We start from the raw sequence: 24,693 nt of genomic DNA, 5'->3' as shown, positions 1-24,693 counted from the left end.
GTTTTAATCCCAGCAGGAACAATGATATCATTTATTCCGAGTTAACAACAGGACTACATGAATAATCTTCTTTGTCCATGACGCAGTTAGGGATGGCTTTCCAGGAATGGAACATTTCATTTCCAGTGTCTGTCCTTTTTGAAAAAGGGCTCTTTAGATTTTTCTTCTAAAAGAATGTTTCTGATTTTGAAACTTACCCTTTGGTTGTTTTTTTTTTAAATAATTAGAAAGACTGGACACAGTAAAATTAACTTTCCTGGCTTTATTTTTTATTTTTTCAGTGGCGGGTGCAGATTTCCTCGTAGTGTGGAGGTGCCGCTGCTGACTGAATGCAGAGGAAACACTGAAAGCTGTTCTCCAGGCCTCCCTGCAGCTTCAGGGGAGATTGTCAGATGTGTACCCAGCATTCAAAGCCCCTGGTCTGGCCACGGGGATGGCAGCCTCTGCCCTGAACCTGAATGGCCTTGGAGTCATGAACAGGTCAGTGCTTTTTTTTCTTTTTTCTTTTACAGCATATGCTACATTTATGGCGTTTATTGTTTAAGACTACGTTGCTTTTTTTGGAGAGTTTTAGAGGAAATTCATACTTAAACATGTTGGTTGTATGGTTCGTTGCAGTTGATAACCTGTTTGACTGGACTGGTAATATTACTTTTTATTTATAATACATTGTGAAACAATTGATAAAGCCATTCTGCAAGATTGTAATGATTTACAGGAAAATATTCTATGCATAAAATATCCCTCTATTCAACAAGCAATTTCTCTATTTCTTTTCATCTGTAATCTAAGCTTTTGGAGCTTCACACTATGAATGTATGATGTTATGATCAGTTGTCAGATTACAGGTTACCAATGCAATTACTTTTCTGTCCAGATGCTTAGACATGAGACTTGTTACATTATGTGATACCAACATTATTTAAGTTTTCAAGCTATAACCTACTACAGTATGACATTTCTGGGTATATTTTTTCTGTGAAGAAGCACCAAAAGGCAACATTTACTGTATAATTCAATAGTTATAGTCTACTGTAGCTACACACAAACCAACCAACCCTCTCTTTTCCTCTCCTCTCCACAGCAGTAATCAGTTTCACACCCAAGCAGGCTCCTCTAGTACCACCTCTCGAACTAGAACCAGTCCGGTCGGTCGACCTGTGCTGCCAGTTCCAGATCGGAGCACCTACTGTCAGTTACTGGGCGGGGGAACGCCGGGTGGAGGTATCTACAGCCCAACCAGCCCTAAGGTATCTCAACTGCCACATCCAACCTGAGAGAGCTAAATCTGAAAACACTATTTATGTGTTTTTTCATTATTGATTTCCATGTCAAAAGTTCACAGTTTTTTTACTGGGTAAATTACTGCACTTTACTGACATATTGCTCCAGCAGCTATAACACTAAATCTTCAGAGAAAATTCTCCTGATGGTCCCAATCATCCCAATCTGCCTTTTCCTTTCACGCCCCGCAAGCTTGGAATGAGCTGCCAGGCATACTGAACCTGTTCTTACAGAACAAAGTTATTGCTTTCAACAGGTGCCATTATTTGCCATGATTTCCTTTGCCTCTGATACCTGTATGTTTTGTGTCTGTTGTTGTGTTTTGGTATGCTTTTTTTGGGATCCTATCTGTCCCTGTATGTACTTAATGTATATGAAACTTCTTTTTTGCTGCCCATCTTGACCAGGACCCTTTGGCAGAAGAGATATTGTATCTCAATGGGACCTTTTTGGTTAAATAAAGGGTAAATTAAAAAAAGTGATTGACTGGAGAATATAAACAAAAAGATCCATCTTAGTGTGAATTAAAAGGCAACACAGTTACATGAGGATAGTGCCCTTTAAAGCAAGACTATATCACTGTGAAAGACAAAATAGTACATATCTTCGCTTACAAATGACAAGTTGAACTCATAAGCAATAAAATGCAGTTTATCGGTGTTTTAAGCCGAACAGGCGGCCTGGAAGGAGACGTTGGGGGCTTAAAACAACATCGAACTAAAATGCACCATTGGTCAACTCAGTACACTCAGAGGTTTTGCTGCTACAGCCTTACTTGGTCTGGTATGACCAGTAGCTTATGGTGGATGATGTTATCAAACTTTAGATATATATTGTTGTATCACTGACAATACAACTCTTGTCTACTTGTGCCACTGTTTCACTGTGTTTTAGTATTTAGCGTAATGCTGTAAGAAAAATAAGTAACTGCTTTTGGTTGTGTTGGTAGTTTTTGCAAGATGTTGCCAAATAACTGCAGACCATTGTCTCTCAACCAGAATATTAACATCAATTGATATTAATGAGTCGTTTTTGGAGCCCCCTTAATCCCGTGTTGTGTGTTTGCTCCTAGACGAGCCCCCGAACCCTGGGTCCAACCTTTGTCTTCCCTCCTTCATCCTCGCTTTCCCCCAGCCCCACCCCTCGTGCTCGCTCCCCCTCCCCGCGAAGCCCGGAGCTCCTAGGAGTCAATGTGGGCCAGCGGGTTCGACGACTGAGCTCGCCCAGCGCTGAGGAGAGAGGGGAAGGAGAAGGGCAGGAGGAGAGGGTAGGAGAGACGGGAGGAGGAGAGAGGCGAGAGGAAAGGAGACGTCAGGCACAGCTGCTGCAGATACACAGAGAGCTGCAGAACGTTGAGGTGATTTCACATGTGCTTCTCTGCTTAACCACTACATCTATCCCTCTCTGTCTTTATCTAGGAATGCAATACTTAAGCAATATAGAGCAATGTATTCAAGCTCTGAAGAATTTACTGCTTCATTTTAAATTGGCTGGGCAAGTCAGAACAATGGCAGTAAGAACTACTCTCACCCTTCTCCGGTAATTCCGAAATGCTACAGTCAAGCCGCCTATACATGATAGGCGGCAAAACCGCTTTGCGCCGGCCGTTCCATTGATTTCCTATGGGGAGGGCGGTGCCGCCCAACTATGCGCTGCGCTACCCCTGGCGTTGCGCACTGCTCAGATTAGCCACTTTGCGCTGCGCTCAAAATTCAAATTATTTCAACTTTGACCTAGTTGCCGTTGACCTTTCGAAAGCGCAACCAATGAGATAACAGCATGTTGTTACCTAGCAACGGGAAATAGCTTCCTTGCCACCCTTGATGACGAATACTTGCGCTGCGCTTTGCGCTCTGCCCCTTGCTCTGCACCCTACCTAGCGGCGCGCAAAGAGCAAATCGCTTATCATGTGTAGGCGGCATTACTGAATCTTTGAAAGCTTAGCAGAACAAAAAGGAAAAGTGGTAAACCACACAAGTGTTTGGACTGGTGCTCATACAGTAGTCATCTTTTTCTTTTATGTTTTTACGATCAGAAAGATGGAAAATTGGACTTCCATTCTGTCATAATGAGAATGGGCTGTCATGCTTACTCTAATTCATTTGAGCTTTTTCTACCATCATCATCATCCATCATGCCTAAACTCAGAAAATAATCTCTTCAGTAATTGAGTGTGATGCCATGTGACTTTTGTTTTGCTTTGGAATGTTTGTAAAATGTAAATTAGTGCATTGGTTAACATAACTATAGACCACAATGTGGTCATCAGATATCAGTACAGACTACTTGGTAATAAAATTGTGATATGATCAATATACAGTATAGTGCATTACAACACTGCGTTATCTATTTAGTTTCATATTTGTACACTTGTTCTTCTTTGTATTTAGTTGAAATCAATGCACATTTGCAGACTGCATACAGCCACACATTGAATGTGTAGATACCAACAGTTCAGTCTGTTTAATGCCAAATATTGGAAATCTCCAAAGGTTATTTTAATTGTCTTAATATTGGTAGTATTACCAATATTAGTATTAGGTGATGACTTTCTGTCTCACACCAGTGCTCCTATGAAATGATAAGCACCTAAACCAAATATGAAAAAAATGTGTATACAGTTAGACCAAGGAAACCAAACTGTAGCTGCATTTAGACTGTTATTTTCTCTATGTCTTCCAGGTCAGGGGAAAAGTGGGCATTTTCGAGGCCCACATTTCCGGAATTCGTGCCCAAGTGCTAAACACTGAGCTCCAGCGCAGCCCTCGATCTCCAAGACGATCGACTAGCCAAACCCCTTCCCATCCCAGCCAACAAAACACAGCCCTTGACTGCCCAATGACCCACCCGCTCGAGAGTAAAGTTACCTCCGTTGTCCAAAATGGAAGAGAAAGGGAGGAAGACACAATGGAAGGAGAAAGGAGAGAAGGAGGAAGTGAAGATGATGAGAAGGACAATAGTGCTACTAAAACCAACACTGAGAACAAGACACTGATTGGTCAAAATGGCCGCCATTCAGAAACAACAATGCAAACTTCCTTAGTAGACAGAGCGTTTGTCGTTCCAGGTTCCCTTGAGACATTAAACCCAGATGCAACAACAGACAGAGAGAAAAAAGAAGGAGAAAGACGGGAAAAGGAGGGAGAAAAAGACAGAGGGGAGGTAGAGAACACACAAATGTCGGGAGACGAAAGAGAACAGACAGAGAGAGAAGTGAGAGATAAGAAAGAGGACCAGTCATGTCTTGAGATGCTGCTTAAGACAGAGACTGACAGGTTGGAGGTTAACCCAGGAACAAATGCTTTTCCTCAGGCGCAAAGCAGTGAGAGCACCCCTTGTTTGCTGGACACCGATCACACCTCCAACCACTCTCCCTCCATCCCTGCAGTCATTATAACTGACCACGGTTTGGAAAGCCAGCCTCAAAATTCTGAAGGCCCTGGCTCAGACCAGGGACTAGGCTGCACCTCAAGCCCCAGTTCTAGCCCTGCCTTCGGGACAAACTCCTCCACCCGCTCTCTCAGGAAGCTGTCGTCCTCCTCTGCCTCCTCGGCCGGTTTCTCCTCGTCTTGGGAAGAGTCGGAAGAGGATATTTCTAGTGATACAGAGAAAGGAGAGCAGCTTCTCAACCCTGCAGTCCTCACTTCTCAACAGAGAGCAGTAAGTGGAGCAATGGCAATGACCTTTGGAAACTGCATTAGCCTAGATTGCCAAATATCATTCACACAGGAAAAGTCAGAGAAATAGATTATCTGGGAAAGTCAGGGGATAACTGAGATTTTTGTCACTTCACAGGAATATACCAACATATTCTTAGCCATGCAATGACATGGCTCTAGGAATGGAAATGTTGGCCTGTAGGTCGGACCACCACTTTGGTCCAGACTAAAATGTACAGTATCTGTATCTCAACAGATCCTATCTGATGGATTGCCATGACATTTTGTATAGACATGCTTGGTCCCCAGAGCATGAAGCCTACTGACTTTGGTAATCCTGTGACCTTTCCTCTAGCGCCACCAGCAGGGGAAACATTTTACCTATCCTTTGAAATATCTTAACATCTATTACATAGATTGGATTGTAGTAGATTAGCGCAACATTTGGTACAGTACTAATTACATGCTAATGTTAGCATGCTAACACGCTAAACTAAGATGGTAGACATGGTACTTGATAAACATCAGCATGTTAGTGTTGTCATTGTGAGCATGTTAGCATGCTGATGTTAGCATTAAGCTCAAAGCCCCTATACAGGCTCACAAAGCTGTTATATGGCTGTGGACTCTGGTTTCATATTCATTGCATCCATTTATTGCATTCGATCATAATTTTCAGATGCTACATTGTATAGTTTAATTTTGACAGCAAGTTCAGCTGTATTGGAACACATACAGGAACACATTTTTTAGGTCACAGAAGTATTCATTTGTGAAAAAAGTAGGGCTGTCAAAATAACGCGTTAATTTTGATTAATTAATCTGAGAAAAAATAATGCATTAAAAAAAATAGCGCAGATTAATCTATTCCATATTGACGTTTGACCCGGAGCCGTTCTAGCCACCATTCGACTGTAAAATGAAGGAGGGAGATGAGAATGTGTTGCCTGGATCATTGATTGGAACATTTACTTGTAAAAATCTTCTTCCTGAATAGGGTTGGCTACCGAAATCTGGTGCCACTGATATGTCTCTCTGATGCTCTGAAGACGATACAGGCAACACAAACACCGCTGCACGTGACGCTAGTTAACACTATACTCAACAGCAGCTAACGTTAGCCTACCGCTAGCTAGTAGCTGGATTAAAAACGGTTAAAATGCTGACAGCTAACGCTAAACGATGTAAAGTTTGACTGTGTTTTACTGTAGAGGATTCAACACCGGGATGTAACAATCTGCAGCTGCTGTTGTCGGAAAAAAACACAGACGGTGTGTTCAATGAAACTGGTAAACTACAGCCTCGTGGTGCGTTCGAAGTTATTGTTAAATGTCCTTTTCCCATCTGGTGGTTGTTTTTGTCGTTCAACAGCAATTTATTAGTGAAATAAGTTATTGTTATTGTTATACATTATTATTAAATAATTTTACCATATGGCTTTAGCAATAAACAAGCCATTCTTTAATGTCGCCAACTGTTGTTTAGTACCCTTCTTTTTTTTTCTTTTTTTTTTTACTTTCTTAAAAAGTATCGGTTCAGGCACCGTTAATTATTTATGCGATTCATTTTGATTAATTAATCACAGAGTATGTAATTAATTAGATTACATTTTTTAATCGATTGACAGCCCTAGAAAAAAGTAAAAGTTCCTGTACATTTCTTGGTAGGAACCTTGATATTTCTGATAATTTTAAATAGGAGTTTGACAAAGGTCATAAATCAAAACTCAAAACCTAACTACTGCAGAACTGGTGATTTTGCAACTAATCTTGCCAAATCTGGGAAAGTGTGTGTCTCGACGTGGATCTCTGTCACGATTGTGCCTGAAAATGTGTGTATGTCAGTGTATGTGTATGTATGTGTGTGTTGTTTGTTTGAATGTGCCCATGCATGTTGCTGGGTGCTCCTGTGTTAAATTGGCCACTGTTCTCTGCCTGAGTATTGGTTGACATTCAAAGTAACAAAGCTAGCTCTGTGCCCCGACCTGTGTGTGTGTGTGTGTGTGTGTGTGTGTGTGTGTGTGTGTGTGTGTGTGTGTGTGTGTGTGTTATTAGTGTGTAGGTAATGTGAGGGTGTGTGTAAGAGAGAGAGCACAGGTGATAGAAAAAGGGAAAGCAAGAGAATTTGCCAGTCACACACACTTAGGCTTTGCCTGCATTTGGGCGCTGTTCAAAGAGGAGGCTGAGGCCTGTTAGGGTATGTGTGTGTGTGTGTGTGTGTGTGTGTGTGTGTGTGTGTGTGTGTGTGTGTGTGTGTGTGTGTGTGTGTGTGTGTGTGTGTGTGTGTAGGTGGGTGGGTGGATGTGTTTTGATTTGTAGCCAGGATGAGTTCATGGGGCCATTTCACTTCTGCTTTGAAACACTAAACCTTTTTTAGGACTTAACAAAAATATTTATTTGGGCTCATATTGAATTTTTATCAGTTGAACTATCACGAATCATATATGAGCTTTAAAACTAAGCAATGTGCATTCACCCTGCAATCAATACGGCATCACTTATTTCTACAAATATTTTGGAGATAACATTTTTTAATCTTGTCATGATTTACGAGACTCCAGGTTATGTATGATGGATGCAGTTTTCTCGCATGGTTAGTCAATTGACCCCTCCCTAAACCAATGTCCCAGCTCTCCCAGGTGAAATGAATTCCAAAGTATTTGTTTAAATGAATTTGGCTGATGGATTTGAATAGTGTTTGTCTTGCTCTTTGCATATTTCCGGGCGTTGTTTTTTTTGCTTAATCCAGGCAAAGAGACAGAAGCTCCTGTTTGAGGTTGCAGCTGACTGAAGGATGGGGTTTATAGTTGCTAGTAAAAGTCTGGATTTCCCCCATCGTAGCACAAAGATGTCAAACATGCGGGTGCTTTGTGTTTTTATCTGTAGCCTGTCACAGCCCCTGTTCTGTAGTTTTAAGGAAACCTGGTGTATTTATGCAAGAGGCAAACATGCAGAAACACATAAAGAATGCTTGCTTGTGTGGGAGGTGTGTAGGAAAGAGGAGAGGGACAGAGAGAAGAGGAGTGTACTGAAAGAGATAGAGAGGAGAAACAGAGTGAGCTTAAGACTGGCAGAACGAGAAAGACATGAGAGCATATATTTACCTTATTATATTGTTAGCCAGGTTGTCTTGACATTAAGGGAAACATATCTCTGTTTCTCATGGCTATGTATTGCAGGAGTGACTTGACTTTATTTGGCATATAACATTAAACACAACACTTTATTATTACATTATTCATACTCTGGGAAATACACAGACGTATAAGATAAGTGTAGCTCTGGTAATATTATATACACACCAAAGTTGCAGAGAAAGATAGATGCATGCTTCGTCAAAAATATAATAATAAGACCAGTGCTTTCTGCAGAATCCATTTATCACAGTTATTGGTTTACATTCTGTATTGAAGAGCTCTGCATTTTCTTTATCCTCACAGCTGAATTCATCCTCCCCAGTAGTTTTAATCCATTAATGGTCCTTTGTGTTATTCACCCAAGTAAGCATGACATTTTTATTTTCCGTTTAAACACATCTGCTTTGCTATGGTCATCAGCTTTTGGACTCATTTTTTGAAGAGTGTACACGCTTAACTGGTAGCGGCTGGAATCTGAACAGAGCCATATATAGATACTACTTGGCTGATCTTTTGACGGTTGGGCATCTTTCCAAGGTTAGAAGGCACATATGTACTGCCAGTGTTTAATTGACAGCAAAAGGGCACCTGCAATAGATTGGCATCTTTGTTTTTTTGTCAACATTTCTGTTGAGTTCTGGGGAATGAAAAGAGAAATATCTACCAGCAGCAGAGGTACGTCTTTGGTGAGGTGACACCCTGCTGTTTGCTTTTATGTGTAATTTTACCTTTAAGCATCAGCTCTGCACCCATCAGAGTAGTTTTAAACTAACTCAATCGATTACAGGATCTAAGACAATAAAAAAGTGTTTGACTACAAAATGTAGCAATGTAGCAATAGCAATAAAACTGATGATTATGTGCATAAACGAGTAGGCCTGACTAACATGCAATTGTACTTGCTAATAAAAATGTAATCACCTTATTTCATTAGTTTTAACAATTAGTCAATTGATCAATAATCTTCTACAGAAGATTAATCTCAAACCAACTTTGGCATTCCATTAATACTTTTAACTTAATTATCAAGCACAACATGCTTAACAGGTTCTTGCCTCTCTAGTTTGAAGTTTTCTGCTATTATACGTTCCATGTCATAATAGAATTAATGTCTTTGGGGATGGACTGTTGCACTGACAAAAACAACAGTGTGCTTTCAAGTCTACGCCTTGGACTAACTTGGATAATTTGTACTGCTTTTATGGCATTTTATAATCTAAAAAATGAAAGATAAATTGTTCGTTGCAGCCCTAAATAACTGAACAGCACTTTTTTTTACATTCTACAGCTTCAATTAGTTTTTAATATAAACTTGCTGTCAAAACTTAGTGGGAGCTGCGCTTAAACTTGTGCTAGGTACAGAAAACCTCAGCATCATGTTTCAGCTTTTCAGAAAGATTGATGAAAGAAACTAAAGCTAGTGAAGTAGAAGCTACAGTAGAACGGAAGTGGACTTATGAAGGTCTCATTATAAATGATGCTGTTACTCATGCTGTCTGTACTGTAATTAAAGCTCGGGACGCAACTTTACATTTTTGGACACATTTCGATACACCTGTGGTTCTCAAAAATATGCATCCATTAAATAAACAGATGTGTCTTTTGGAATGCAGACTGCACCCATAACGTGAAAAACACACTCACATATGCCAACACCGACACACCCTCTGCGCACTCCACATAGTCTGCAGAACCACAAAATACTGTATACACACAGAAAGTGTTTTCTCTAACTACCCTACTGTAGCTAATGTCACACTGACTCACATCCCTTTTTCAGGATCCCTTGAAAAGTGGTCACACACTGACCCAAACATTAATCTTCACCTCCACCTCCTGTTTATTCAACCGTGAATGTGAGCTCATTTCCAATACCAAAAAAAGAGTTTTTGTGGTGGACTGGACAAAAACTCATTTTTATGTCATTTTAACTCAAGTAACTCTCTCACACACACACACACACACACACACACACACACACACACACACACGTACCGTTTTCACAGCAGTGGAAAATCTTCACTACCACGGCGGCCGGTTGCCTAGCAACCCTGTGACGTCAAACTGAGTTTCCCTCTCACAGCTGTGTGTGTGTGTGTGTGTGTGTGTGTGTGTGAGAGAGACAGTGAGTCTAAGTTTGTGAGTGCATGTCCAACTCTGTGCGTGCGTGCGTGCGTGCGTGCGTGCGTGCGTGTGTGGGTGTGTGTGTGTGTGTGTGTGCGTGTGTGTGTGTGTGTGTGTGTGTGTGTGTGTGTGTGTGTGTGTGTGTGTGTGTGTGTGTTACAGAGTGCCTTTTTGGTTAACTGTGAGAGGGGAAACACCGGTCAATTCTTCATTTGGTATTTCTGTGTGAAGTAGCTGGTAAGAGTATGTGCATGTGCATGTTCAAGTAACCCCCCAGCTATGAAGGAGTCGGGTCAGCCTGCAGTTACTGAAGCTGACATTTTTGGTGAAAGAGTGTATAGTATGGGATCCAGTGCAGAAGTGAAGTGTGGTTTCACATGGTTTCAGAGCTGTCAGAGACACACTGGGGAAACCCTCCTGGGATACATGAATGCAAGGGTTGTGTTTGTGCAGAAAAAGGGATGTATAGTACGTCTCATAGACTGGAGATCCATGGGTTTCTAAATGCAATGGCTACTGTATATTATCAATACAATTTGTCAAGACTTTTTGGTTTATTTCTGTGCTGTTTTCATAAGCCAGATTTGATAATTGCATATTAACATGACCATGATTTAATATGTTATTCTGCTTGTTAGTGAGCAAGTGAAGAAAACATTAAAAATCAAATTGTGTTTTCTGAGTTGAGGCTAGATCTAAAGTCAGATGTGCTCTTTAATGTTCCATAGTGACCTCAATTTGGAAAAGTCTTCAGACTACAATATTTAGTTACAATATCACAAATACCTAACCCCCGTTTTATTTTAGGTGTCCCTTTTTCTTGCCCTCATATTGCTGTCGATTTTGCAAAGCTATTTTTCCACTGGCCAGCCTTGGTTGCTAAGAGATTTGTCATGCACTCTCCAAGCATCTAATGCACGTTGTTTAGCCTGCATCACACTCCCTGCAGTTTAATTTTATCTGTGTGTGTTTTGAGTGCGGTGTGTATGCGTGTGCCTCTCAGTCTAAACTTTGCAGACTCAGACAGTTGCAATATTTGTATCTGCAAGGGGACCTTGTGGTGAGCGATATCAGGGTTGTTGTTTCCTCAGTGCTTCTCTGTTGAAAACATCAGCATGCATCAGTGTTTCCCCTGCTTCTTCACAGTACACATTTGTAACCCAGAGTTACCCTTTGCCCCAAGGTTTTTTTCACCATTCTCACCACTTTCCGCCTCTTTTCATTCCTCCCTGCATGCAAATGAGTGATCTGGTTGACCTATGTAACCCTACTTCTCCTGGTAAAAAGAAAACCTCTAAATTTCCTTACGTTTATGCAAATTGTTTGTAGCAACACCCTTTTCAATACTATATGTGATATTTGCACAACTTAATAAATAACTTGTCTTGTGCAAATGTATGTTGTGTTAAAACATCTGCAGATGTTGAAAACCTTGATGCACATTTCTAGAAGATAATCAAGGGGCCAATAGAAACTCTTAGCCTCATTGCTTCTTTTTTCCTCCGTGCTCTTTCTGTTGTTTACAGAGGGCAAGGCCTTTTTTTAGTTTCTTTTTTTGTTTGTAGTCAGCGGCGGATGTGGAAAATACTGTCGCTGAGGCAAGCGGCAACCCCCCCACTTCCTGTCTGCAAGAAGTTCCTTCTCTTACCATTTCCTCTCCTTCTCTCTCTCTCTCTCAATGGAAACTTTACTGTTTTTCCTTCTTTTCTCATGTCATCCAGCTGGTCTGGGGATAGAGATAGGAGAGACAGAGAGACAGAGAAACAGCGGGAGAGCAATTAGCCGACAGACAGCAGAGCAACAGACAGGCTGACTTTGAGGCACGTTTTAGGCAGAGAGAGAGAGAGAGATTAAACACTCAATAAACTACATGAAGCTGGAGAGTTTTGAGTTTTGATTTCCTGGTGGAGACATCCATTTCTTCCCGTGTGTCCGATGATTGACAGTCAGCACACACTGATATGGGAAAAAAAACACGTAAACACAGGCACTCAGAATACCAAATTAGATGGATCATCAAGGAAAGGGAATTTTCAAGTCTGTCAAAGTTAGTTTTTAATACTGTGTGGAAATGAACAGCAACAAATGTCTTCTGTAAAGGTAGGAGTATCTCAATGAAGGCTATACTGTGTATTGATTATTTGCATAAACCACCTGAAATGATATAAAGGAGAAAAAGTGTAGAAGATTATCTTTATTAAAAAAAAAAACTGCAGTATTATGATTATTTTAATCAGGATAAAAAGCTCAAAATGACAGCAAAGAGGGAGCTACCCTTTAGAACAATTTGCCTAAGATTGGACTGGACAGATTGACTTTAACTAGATAACAACATTTGATTTCTGCTTGGATATTTAATATGTAGTGCTCTAATTCGTGAGCTGGATTCAGCTGTAAAGGCAGGGTTACAATTCTGGATCGTTGATTTTCACACATGGTTTCCTGCTTTCTTTTATCTGTACTCGTTTATTTTTTAAATTGCATCATTTCTTCTTAAATCTTTTGTGTATGTAAATCATGTAAATCTCCTTCTCTGTGTCTTTCAAATGCTGTGACCTGTGTGGAGATTTGCATGTGCAGATTATGTTTGTCCTCTGTTTTGCCACTCAAATGATGCACAATTGTTTATCCCTGTACAAACACACACACACACACACACACACACACACACACACACACACACACACACACACACACACACACATACACACACGTGTAAATCTTGTGGGGCATAGAAAAAGGAGCATGTTCTAGCCTGACATACTTAGTTTTCACAGCAGAGAGTTTGGGTGTGTTGAGGAGAGCTGAACAGATTTGACATTTGACGTCAGTTTGTCTGACAGAAAGCCCATCGGCCATGATGTGGTCTGCATGGCTGTTTTCAGTGTGGAGTGTTGTTGTGTCAGTCGGAGCCATCTTTATAATTGCCATCATCCACCTCCGCACCAGCCACCTGCAGGTATTGTCAGCCATATAGCCAGTGTTCAGGTTTGCATTTACTGTCAAAGGATGCTTCTTATACTTGGATTTAGTTCTTGTTTGGGGATGTTTGACAGCTCTCTTGTTAAAGTTAGATTTTATTGAGCAATAATAATCCTGGTAATAGTTGTAGTCATTATTTTTTTTCATTACACACAAACCAAACTTCTCCTTTTCTTTCCTCCTCCTGATTGCATCTTAATGCCTCTAGCTCCTAAATCTACACACTGTGACATCTGTTATTACTCAAACTTGAGCTAGTCCAGACTTTCTCTTTTCTGTCTCTCTCTTGCCCTCCGCACCTCTTTCACACAAACACACACACCCTAGCTGTAAGTGGGCAACATGGGAGATGGATGACAGTCTGAGTTGACAGAGAAAGTCCAGACCCTGGCTACTTACCAAGATGTAGCCTGATACTCTTGCACTCTTGCTAACGTTCTTAAGATGGTGGAAAAAATGAGGAGGGGAATACCATTCAGTTTGACTTATCCGTGCCTTTCTGATGGTCTGAAAAACGTAATCAGAATCGTATTTTTATTTTTTTTTTATAACTAGAAGCCAGAAACAGTGATTGACAATCTGCTGATGAAAATGTGGATCTAATGACAGCGGATCAGAGGGCAAATACAAATCACAAAAGAGTCGATTTCAACCTTTATTTATTTAGAGAAAACTGTCAGTGCATGTGTTTCTAGTCATACCTACGCATAGACACATGGAGATTTCCAGTACAAGCTGCTGGATGTTACCTTTCGCCTCCAGGTCACCTTACTTGAAACCATATTTAATCTCTCTTTTCTCTCTTTAATCTGAAATTACAAAAACAGCATTCTGTTGTATATCAGCTGAAGCACAGCGTGGTACAGAATCATTTCAAAGGATTTGTGTCCATGAAATCAATTTGGTAGACTTCTAGAAATATGGAGCATTGCGATCAAACTTTGCTTTCAACAGGCAAATGCCAATAATATTGTATAATGTAATACTGTAATATGTGTATTGTAATATCACAGGGTCATGATATCTCTGAGACACATTTCAGCTGACCTACACTGCAGTTAGTTTCCACCATGTGATCTGCTCATGTGTGTGTGTGTGTCTTACTTTTTGTAGGGGGGTGAGTTTTTTTCAGTGGTGGAGAGAAAAAACCTTCATGTGACTCTTCACTACCTTAACAGAAAGAGAGGGAGAGGGATAAGAAAGTGTGTGTGTGTGTGTGTGTGTGTGTGTGTGTGTGTGTGTGTGTGTGTGTGTGTGTGTGTGTGTGTGTGTGTGTGTGTGTGTGTGTGTGTGTGTGTGTGTGTGTGTGTGTGTGTGTGTGCACGCATCTAACCATAGATAGTCATGCTATCAGCTGATGAATTTTCATCAGGTCCAGATTATGTGACATGGGTTGTATTTCTCCTTCTATGGTCTGCTTCTCTCTTATCTTATCCATCCTCTCCTCTCATCTCTATTCTTCTCTCCTCTGGTTATTTGTAGACATAATATTATTTCTCCCGGTATTTGGAGACCAGAGGAAATGTTCTGTGTCTGAGATCCCACCATTAACAGATATTTTGCACCTGTGTAGGATAGGGAAGTTTAGCATTAATATTATATTACACTAGATGCAATCACTCACCAGATGTGATCATTTATTTTTACATTTTTACATATATTATAATATTTTAATTTAATGTTGTAGGGGAAACTCACAAAACATTCAGAATTTTCTCAGTTTTTAGTGCTGCTTCATCCACTTTTACCTCTGTCACAATGTTGCACAGCCAAGCATTGTTTAAACCCACATAACAAGACATCTGGAGTTTTTCCATCTGATGTAATGCTGCAGGCTTTGGTTTGAATATGTTATTCAATAAGAGTGTGATATACTGTAGCTTCAATTAAGTATTGCAACATGTAGGAAAATAATAGATTTGAACAGGATGATTTAGGAGAAGTAACTTTCGGCTTGTGTTTTTGCTCATCTCAATATGTCACACAATTCTTTTTTTAACTTGTCATGTACTTATCCAGAAACATAACAGGGAACAGAGAGTTCTTTCAGAGAGTTAACAGTTAGGTATTTATGTATCTGTAGAAGGAAAGTCTTTCCATCACAAAGACCGAGAACTGGACTGGAGAGCTGGAGAAAGTGAGAACTAGACTTGAATCAGTCTGTAGTCACTGAGATGAAAACGGTTGATGAAAACAACTTGCTGTTTGTGTTTGTGTGTTGAAGACAGCATATGTCTTAGTTTGTCAATGTGTTTGTTTGTGTGTGTGGCAGGAGTCCCGCAGTTCAATTTATCCTTGCCAGGGACAAGGAAAGCCCTTGGAGAAACTTTGTTTGGGTGTTTGTGTGTGTGTGTGTGTGTGTGTGTGTGTGTCTGTGTTTGGTTGTGTGTTACCAGGGGAAACCCCAGCTTGATCCTTCATAGTTTAGTTAAAAGAGTAAGAAAGAGAGAGAAAAAAAGAGTCTGGGAGAACCAGACAGAGAGAAACTGAAGATGGCTTCCCCCGGGTCAGGGATGTGCCACAGTGTGTGTGTGTGTGTGTGTGCGTGTGCGTGTGCGTGTGCGTGCATGTACTGTATGTATTAAAAACTTGTTTTGCTCATGGCCATTAAACGAAACAGTAAAAAAGCGCTGGATCAGCCAAAAGTTTCAGAGCAGAACTTAAACTACTGGTAATCTGTTTCCTGGGTTATTTTACTGCACATTGCCATCTGAGCGATTGAGCATTTGGTGGAGTCGCCTAAATTTTTAAGTTTGCACAGAGTTGGTAAACTGCCTTATACCATAATCATACAGTATGCCATGTCTTCAAAAGGGTCCAAATAGTTAGCATAACCACAAAACATTGACTCAAATCAATTTTACAAACTGTTTGGTTAAAACATGTTCATGGTGAACCCGAGGCCACCGATCATAAATACGAGTCAGGCAGGCCGCATTACGGTAACACTAAAGCAGATTCTGGTGGAGCATACGGTTGTTAAATTCCTGATTCAAAAGCACATTGTTGGTGAAACATCATTCTGTTTGTGTGTGTTTGTAGCACAAGTCTTGGAAGAAGATTAAGAACATGGTCCACTGGTCACCGTTTGTCATGTCCTTCAAGAAGAAATATCCCTGGATACAACTGGCTGGGCATGCAGGTGTGTGTAGATACAAATAACATGGTTCATAAGAATAACACGATCAGGCTCATAACACACACATGTTGATGGTCAGCTGGCCAAAGTTGTTATACTGTTTTTTTAAGGCTAGTTTTTTGAGGTCAGGGCCGATCACTGTATCGTAACACTTTCTGCAGCTGCTTCACAGTAAAAGTGTGTCTTTACAGGAAGCTTCAAGGCGGGAGCAAACGGCCGTATATTAAAAGTAAGACCCTTCCACCAATCACACCTTCTTTGTCATTGCACAGAGGTACCACATATTGTTAATACTGATATACTGTAGCCATGGGTATATAACTACAATAACGTGTTGTGGATATCCTTTAGAAACACTGTGAATGTGAGCAGCGCTGTTTGTCCCTCCTGATGAGGGACGTACTGCGCCCGTACGTCCCTGGTTACCATGGAGACGTAGAGAAGGATGGCCAGAAATACAACCAGATGGAGGATCTGCTGGCCGAGTTTGACTTCCCATGTGTGATGGACTGTAAGATGGGAGTGAGGTGAGAAGACACATGGCACGACATGGTATACATTTTTACATAGCAGGGTGGTGTTTATTTGCAAAGTGCCAGAAGTGGGAGTAAGTCACACATGTGCAAGTCACAAGTCTTAACCTTTAAGTCTCAAGTCACTGTGGTGAGAATCAAGCAAGTCAAGTCGAGTCCCTGCTATAAGTCAAGCAAGTCACGAGTCAAGTCATACAAAAAATTGCCGTTAACCGTAGCTAAAAGACACATTCACGTACATTCGTTTGTGTTGCTTGAAATTAAGTTGGATGTTGTGGTTCTCGTGTCTGTAATTTTGGAGTTACAATCCTTGCACACCGCTGTTCTTTTCTTACAACGAGCATCGACTAAAAACTCCTTAAATCCGAATTTCACTATTTTGGGCGTAATGACGACTGCCTCCTACGTTTGTCTCTGATTGTCTGCCACACTCTGGAAGGTTGTCTAGCAACTTGACAGGGTGGCGCGTCGTGAGGTTCCGAAAACAAAACGTAACTTTTCAATACCTTGAAAAAAGGTATACGGACCTGGCTAATACATTAATAAAAAGTCAAGTCCTTTCAAGTCACCTGTCTCAAGTCAAAGTCAAGTCTCAAGTCTTGTGTACCAAGTCAAAGTCAAGTCGAGTCATTTATCAATGTTAGTCAAGCAAGTCTCAAGTCGTCAAATTGGCGACTCGAGTCAGACTCAAGTCAAGTTGTGCGACTCGAGTCCCCCACCCTTTGAAAGTGCCACTTAACCTCAGAAAACAATGATGAATTGCCTTTAATGTACTTTACTGTGATTCCCCACAGACACACAATAAACTACACACTTTTCTGTTTCTTTAATCTGCAAGGAGATAGACAATTAAAGGTGTTTAATTTTAAACGTGGGTCTTATAGTTTTGACCATCATTTTTTATTGATAATGATACTATTATACTGGCAAAAATAATTGTTGAGATGTGGAAATAGGGCGACAATGTTACAACAAAACGAAATACTGTAGGCTAACAAACCCAAGCATTCCCCCCTTTATTTGGAGTTGAAGGCCAAAGTGTGAGCACCTGAAATGTCATGTAATAATCCCTCATTGCATACAAAAACTGCGGCAAGTCCGAGCCGTGTCTGTAAACTGTGATGGATGTTTGTGTAATGATTTTTGTTGCGTCTTCCAAATAACTTTGGTTTCTTTATAACCTGTATGATCGTCTCACTGCTCACATTTCTTGCCTTGCCAGACTTCTTTTTTATCGATGTCACTGTGTTCCCAGATCTCAGCACTTGTAATAGATCTCAGCTGTGTATAACTGTTTGGAAAGAGACATCTCTTCTTCACACCTTTGCTTTCACACTCTCTGCTCAGCTATACCACCTCATCCTCTTCCCTGTGCTCATGTCTGTCACCCATCCTTTCTTCTTTTCTGTCTTCTTCACCGTCCACCACCTGTTTTTTTTCCCTCACGCTTCAGGACCTACCTTGAGGAAGAGCTGACTAAGGCTCGTAAGAAACCCTCCCCGAGACCCGACATGTATCAGAAAATGGTTGAGGTTGATCCCGAGGCGGCTACGCCAGAGGAAAACCTCCAGAAAGCCGTGACCAAACCTAGATACATGCAGTGGAGAGAGACCATAAGCTCAACAGCCACCCTGGGATTTAGGATAGAGGGAGTCAAGGTAAGTCTCACAAAGAGAAAGGTGTGTGTGACCTTCCTTCCCTCCTTTCTTCCAGTATTTTGTGTGTGTGTGTGTGTGTGTGTGTGTCCTTCAAAGGCATGATCTTGCGTCCTGTTTTGAACAGAAACTTCCTCTGAAGTATATGTTTGTTCATGAAATCCTTTGTCGCACGTGAGGCCTGTCCGTGGCAGCTCTATATGCCTTGGCATCTGGCACTGACGTTGTACACACACACACACACACACACACACACAGATCTCTCTGTCTCTGCTGTCTTTATTTGAGGGTTGTGGCTATATAAGGACATTCACGGTCTCCCGGTGGTCTGTTGCCATGACACTGAGGGTTATCCCCAGAAACAGACATATGTGTGTGTGTGTGTGTGTGTGTGTGTGTGTGTGTGTGTGTGTGTGTGTGTGTGTGTGTGTGTGTGTGTGTGTGTGTGTGTGTGTGTGTGTGAAGAAATATAAAGTGTGGATGTGCAGTTCATGAAGTTCATGTGGAGTTCAAGCTCTGTTTTTGTAATTGTGTGTCTTTGTATCTGTGCGTATTATATAAATTGTGTAAGCTCTAATGTTTGTGAACAGTGTGTGGTATTAATTAGGTGTGTTGAGAGAGAGAGAGAGAGAGAGAGAGAGAGAGAGAGAGAGACCTAGCTGTACTCAGACCTGGACCATAAAGGGAAAAATAGTTTTTTCTCCAAATAGTATCTAGTTGCCTGGCAGCGATCAGAATAAGAAACACTCATTTATTCTCTGACTTCTTGTACTGCTTCTGATGCTATCTACTGTACTATTGTTACTACTGTACATGTGCTACTGATACTAATGCTATAAATCCAGTACTAATACTACTATTGTCCCACTACTATCTCTACTAGTGCTTCCACTTTGCTATCCCCAAAGGTGGAGAGTAACGTTTACATGCTTTGCTATATTGTTATGTATGTTGTAATAGTTTGCTTGATTAGTTCTTTTTCGTGAGACCAGATATTTTGACTCCACAACATTTCATAAGAAAATAACTAAAGGCTTGTTACCAGGACCCCAGAGACAGAACTGTGCATTGATTCGACGTCGACTTCAGAACTGCAGGTCACACGATGCCCTCAGCTACAACAGCTGTAAAGGCTGAAACGATAACACAATCAGCCGATCAACAGAAAATCAATGGCCAACTAATTTGATTATCGATTAATTGTTAAAGTCATTTTTTTAACTAAATATCTTAAGGTTTTAGACTGACAGACAAAACAAACAACTCTGGGAAACCAGGATGGCCATTTGTCACTATTTTTTGAAGACGTAGCTGTGTCTCTGATCAGTGAAACCAAGTCAAAGACCCTTTCCTGCTTTAATTCCTGGCTAAATCTCTAAAAATAAATTCCGCTCCCTCCTTCCTTTCCTCCCCTTATTGTTTCCTCTCCTCTCCTCTCCTGTGCTCTGTAGAAGGAGGACGGGACAGTCAACAGAGATTTTAAGAAAACAAAGACGAGAGCGCAAGTCACTGAGGCCTTCCATGACTTTGTCAAAGGAAATAAGGACATTCTGGTGAGTGTGTTTGTAGTTTGCTACAAATCAGGGCTTTTAATGTTTCCAAAAAATGCATGTCTGTTTTTATTTTAAGTATGCCCACCCCAGTTCTTCAGTCTACCATCTGAAAATACAGAGCAGACCTGAGGCAGGACGACAGATGACCCACTTACTGACTGTGTGTGTGTGTGTGTGTGTGTGTGTGTGTGTGTGTGTGTCTCAGAGTGTTGCTACCTGAACAGTTATGTGATTTTCACACACACACACACACACACACACACACACACACACACACACACACACACACACACACACACACTAAGCTTCCTTGGCCAGAAGAGAAGGGAAGTCCTTGGGAACTCCCTGGGCCTCTTCACACACACATACACACACACACACACACACACACACACACACACACACACACATGCACACTATTAGTATGTCACAGCATTGTGTACATGTGTATGCTTGTAAGGGTGTGTTTTGTTTTTTTTACTTAAATACATGCATTACATTTTGAAATTAATCCAACACCCATGTTTTAATTAAAAGCATAAAAAGCATGTTTTAATATTTACTTTGCAGCAGACTGGGCTGAGAACAGATCATCCATGATGCCATCAGCAGCCCAGTTCTAGTACAGACAGCACAATTGGCTGCACCAGAAGTGGGCAAAACTGGGCGAACAAAAAATAAAAGCTTGTTTTTTTTTGTTTTTTTTCAGAACGGTTATCTAAGCAGGCTGAAGGAAGTAAGAGACACTCTAGAAATTTCCCCGTTCTTCAAAACCCACGAGGTAAAGACAGACTGTTGTTCATGTGGTGCAACTCCAAGACATACTTAATAAACTTAAAACTGTCATTTGTTTTAAAAGAAAAAAGGAAAAAATAAAACATTATTTACAAAGAAATTATGTGAAAAATGTGTTTGTATGTATGTAATATCATGTATATTATAGACATGCTAAGACCCATTTTTAGGCTTCCTAATGCCTGTGTAACTATTTTGATAATCGATTAGTCCGTTTTTTTTAATGAAAAAAAGTCAAACTTCTCTGATTGCAGCTTCTTAAATGTGAATATTTTCTAGTTCCTTCACTCCTTTATGACAGTAAACTGAATATCTTTGAGTGGTGGACACAACAAGACATTTGAGGACGTCATCTTGGGCTATGGAAAATAATGATCATGACATTTGACACGACATTTTATAGACCCAACAACTAATCACTTAATCGAGAAAATAATTGACAGATTAATCATCTATAAAAAATAATTGGGACACAAACACGTAATGTTTAGTAAAAAAAGAAAGAAAACTGTTTGAGTAATTATTTCCTGTTTTCTTATTCATCCCATTGTCTTGCTGGGTCTCTGTAGGTGATTGGCAGCTCCTTGTTATTTGTTCACGACAGTAAGGGACGGGCCAAAGTCTGGATGATCGATTTTGGGAAAACTACGCCTCTTCCTGAAGGGGAAGAACTAACCCACCGAGCATCATGGCAAGAGGGCAACAGAGAGGATGGTTACCTTTCTGGACTTGATAGTTTGGTGGACATCATTTTATCCATGGTGAACTCTGAGACTTGAAGTCTGAGGGTTTTTAAAACGAAATCCAATTGAACATTTGGACACACAACAACCACTTCCATTCATTCTTCCTCTCTCTCGGGAACACTTTGGACTTCCTCAGGATTCCTTCACAGGCATTTGTCCTCATCCACCAAACCACATCATCACAAAACAATGCGTGGCCAAATCCATTCATGGATGCAGCCTTTCTATTCATATACAGTGGTTATCAATATCATGCTCTTTCCCATCCATAGCCCTTTTGATCCGATACCCTCAAGGGCAGGCTGTAATAGGCCATTTTTTAAGACTAACTTTTGAACTTTAAATATTAAAGATAGCTCAGTTCCATTATGTCTCCCAGTAAGCCATCCCTGTAAAAAAAAAAAATTATTATACCTGCAAGACAACCTTTTTACTAAAGAAATTACACTTAAAAGCAAAACAATGTAGATTGCCTAATCCAAAAGTGAAGGCTGGTGATATGATTATATTTTTTTGTTATTGTAAACAAATCCCATAAAAAGACCAAAACAATCATGTGTTACAGTTTGTTTTTCTATATCTGCCCAGCCTGTCTGTGGCTCTCACCCCCAAGACCATTTGTTCCAGCCGAAGATGTGAACCTTTAAAAAAAAAAAAAAAAAAGGATTACACATATATGGTTTCAGATTTGATAAAACAGCTGGACACTTCTTTTTTTTTTTTTTACATTTCTGACTTTGGCGCTACCTGGTGGTAATATCAAAAAAGACACTAATTGTCTGATTTTCTATATGACGCTATCCTAATTTGAAAGATGCTGTAATCACATACAAAATGTAACATGTCATGGCTTTTAAAACTCCCTTATTTGACATTAAATGTCTTGATTGGGTACACCCCCGCTCTCATGACTTTTAAACAGTTATACTCCTTTGTATATCTGTTAGATGTATCCCCATTCAATCAGAGTTAGATTGTATTTCTTCCTCAGCTCATCTGAACTCAATTTTATTGAAGTTTTTTTGTCTGTTTGATAAGTTTGACCACAACTTCAGCACATTGCCCTTTCTTTTAAAAAAACAATCTGCACTTGATTACATTTCCGCTGTTAGAGATTGTACAGTTAAGTGTGTTTTACAGTGGAAAACAAAACTAGTCTTTTAGCTGTTTTTTAACCTCTGTTTAACCAGTCACACTTTAGATACTGTAGGTTGGTCGGTGAGGTTTTCAGTGGCAGCCATGTTTGCTCCACAATAATCTGGCAATGACTGGCAATTATGTGGAGCTAAATTGTACATCTCACAGTAGTTTCAGTATGTTATGGAGGGCAGTGTTTCATATGTAACATATTTACAGTGGTAGTACTTCCCTGGCCAATCACCCTATTCACACTTTTGTTGGGATTGTTCACAATGTACAATGAGATTTATTATGTTTGATGTAGTTTTTGTAACATTATTTTAGTGTACTCAAATCCTGTGGAACACTTACAGCCATGAACAATCTTATTTAAGCTATACAGTGCCTTGACATTACAAAGCCAAGTCAGACAACTGAAAATATGTTCTTATTGTAAATGTTATGATGGACTTTTCTCCTAGTCTTAACTGTCAGTTTTTGTGTGTAGTCTTGGGTGCATGTTTATTATCCTCTTAAAGTTCGGGCTTAATTTGTATTTCATTCTGTTTTTATTTATAACATCATATTATGTGTTTTTTTTTAGTTATTGGGATACTGTGACATTTTGAACTTTGGGCTGTTATGTGGTTTTGTCTTCAAGCATGTGTTACAAGATGAGTGGAAGTCAAACTGTGGGGCAGGTCAGTGACATTGTGGACATTATTGAAAACATTGAATATGGCTAAAGAAAAGATTGATAATGTTCAGATAATGATTCCCATTTACTTTAATGGAGAATGCAAATATTCACTTTGAAAATGGTTGGGCAGGAGGGGGCGAAAAATATGTCTCATAATGTATGGTTCTTGATGAACAATAAAATCTAAATAGTTCCATTAGTAATTTGTTCCACTCTACCACATATTTAAAATACCATGGTTTTCATTTGATGTTTGCAGTGACATTAGACGCAGAAAGGACTGATAATAATTCCATGCAGTGCCTTCTTAAAGAAGTAGTTTGACATTTTGGAAAATAAAACGTATGCTTATTAGCTGTTTTGATGAGAGTTAGATGGGAAGATTGATACCACTCTCATGTCTGTTTGCTAAATATGAAGCATTTGCCAGCAACTGGTTAGCTTAGCTTAGCATAAAGACTGGAAACGGAGAAACAAAACCAAGTTTTTTGATTAAACATTGAAGATATAACAATGATATGTGAACTAGTGAGCTTTAATGTTATGGGTCAGCAGATTTTATTTCCCATGGACAGAGGCTAGCTGTTTTCCCCTGTTTCCAGTCTTTTCCTTTATGACAACCATTTTAGCTATTGCATATGCTCCCCAATGTGCACTTAGGGTTGTTTGTTAGTACTGTAGGTATTATATTGTTTTGGCTATGCAGGCTTGTGTATTTATTATTTGTTGCTTTAAAAAAGTGTGTACTTGGTAAACAAAGAAAATCCTGCTCCATGCGTGACTTCAGTACATTTCTGGGATCTTATCATAGAGGTCTTAGCATCATCTATCTGTCAAATGTCAATGAAAATATCAAATCATCAGTCAAGTGTTTGATTAATCCATACTAAAACTTGTAGGAAATACGGTTTATAACGAAACAGCTCAGAGTATTTGATCTGCTAGGAGGATCCAAACCTGACCTGACCTTGTCCTGACCTGCAAACCCAGCAGCGTGGTCACATTCATTATTGTGGTTGCATGGACGTCGTTTGCCATTCAAATCACACCTGTCCACAACAGCAGCAGCATCTGGAGCTGGTGGGAAAGAAATGACATCATTCAGGAGCAGAGAGGTTGTGGATGGAGAAAACACAGCTGAGATGTGATTTTTTTCATGGAGAGGGGTGTGGAAGGAGAACTCTTTAGGGTCTTTTGAACATGCAGCTCCTACTGTACACATTTCGAAAGATATTTACACTTTTTTATACTCTCTGGCCACTCATTGC

General features: G+C 40.2%; 1 protein-coding gene across 2 annotated transcripts in view; it reads left to right on the top strand.

The window, feature by feature from the left end:
- LOC144533015 (inositol-trisphosphate 3-kinase B-like) overlaps nucleotides 1-23,618 on the top strand; it is a 28,543-nt gene extending 4,925 nt beyond the window's left edge. The window contains exons 2-12 of one of the 2 annotated variants that reach the window (XM_078274042.1): nucleotides 282-480; nucleotides 1,088-1,250; nucleotides 2,357-2,641; nucleotides 3,967-4,944; nucleotides 16,228-16,327; nucleotides 16,516-16,553; nucleotides 16,676-16,851; nucleotides 18,311-18,515; nucleotides 19,964-20,065; nucleotides 20,775-20,846; nucleotides 21,430-23,618. In XM_078274042.1, coding sequence (XP_078130168.1) covers nucleotides 434-480; nucleotides 1,088-1,250; nucleotides 2,357-2,641; nucleotides 3,967-4,944; nucleotides 16,228-16,327; nucleotides 16,516-16,553; nucleotides 16,676-16,851; nucleotides 18,311-18,515; nucleotides 19,964-20,065; nucleotides 20,775-20,846; nucleotides 21,430-21,639 — 2,376 coding nt within the window. In that variant the 5' untranslated portion in view covers nucleotides 282-433 and the 3' untranslated portion in view covers nucleotides 21,640-23,618. Of the gene's footprint in view, nucleotides 1-281; nucleotides 481-1,084; nucleotides 1,251-2,356; nucleotides 2,642-3,966; nucleotides 4,945-16,227; nucleotides 16,328-16,515; nucleotides 16,554-16,675; nucleotides 16,852-18,310; nucleotides 18,516-19,963; nucleotides 20,066-20,774; nucleotides 20,847-21,429 lie in introns of both variants that reach the window. The other variant, XM_078274041.1, reaches the window with a different exon arrangement.
- Nucleotides 23,619-24,693: the final 1,075 nt, after the last annotated feature.

The sequence above is a fragment of the Sander vitreus genome, chromosome 18 (assembly GCF_031162955.1).
Source record: "Sander vitreus isolate 19-12246 chromosome 18, sanVit1, whole genome shotgun sequence".
In the NCBI taxonomy this organism is placed as follows: domain Eukaryota; kingdom Metazoa; phylum Chordata; class Actinopteri; order Perciformes; family Percidae; genus Sander; species Sander vitreus.
Note: the sequence above shows the minus strand (reverse complement) of the source record. Positions and strands in the feature narration are given on the sequence as shown.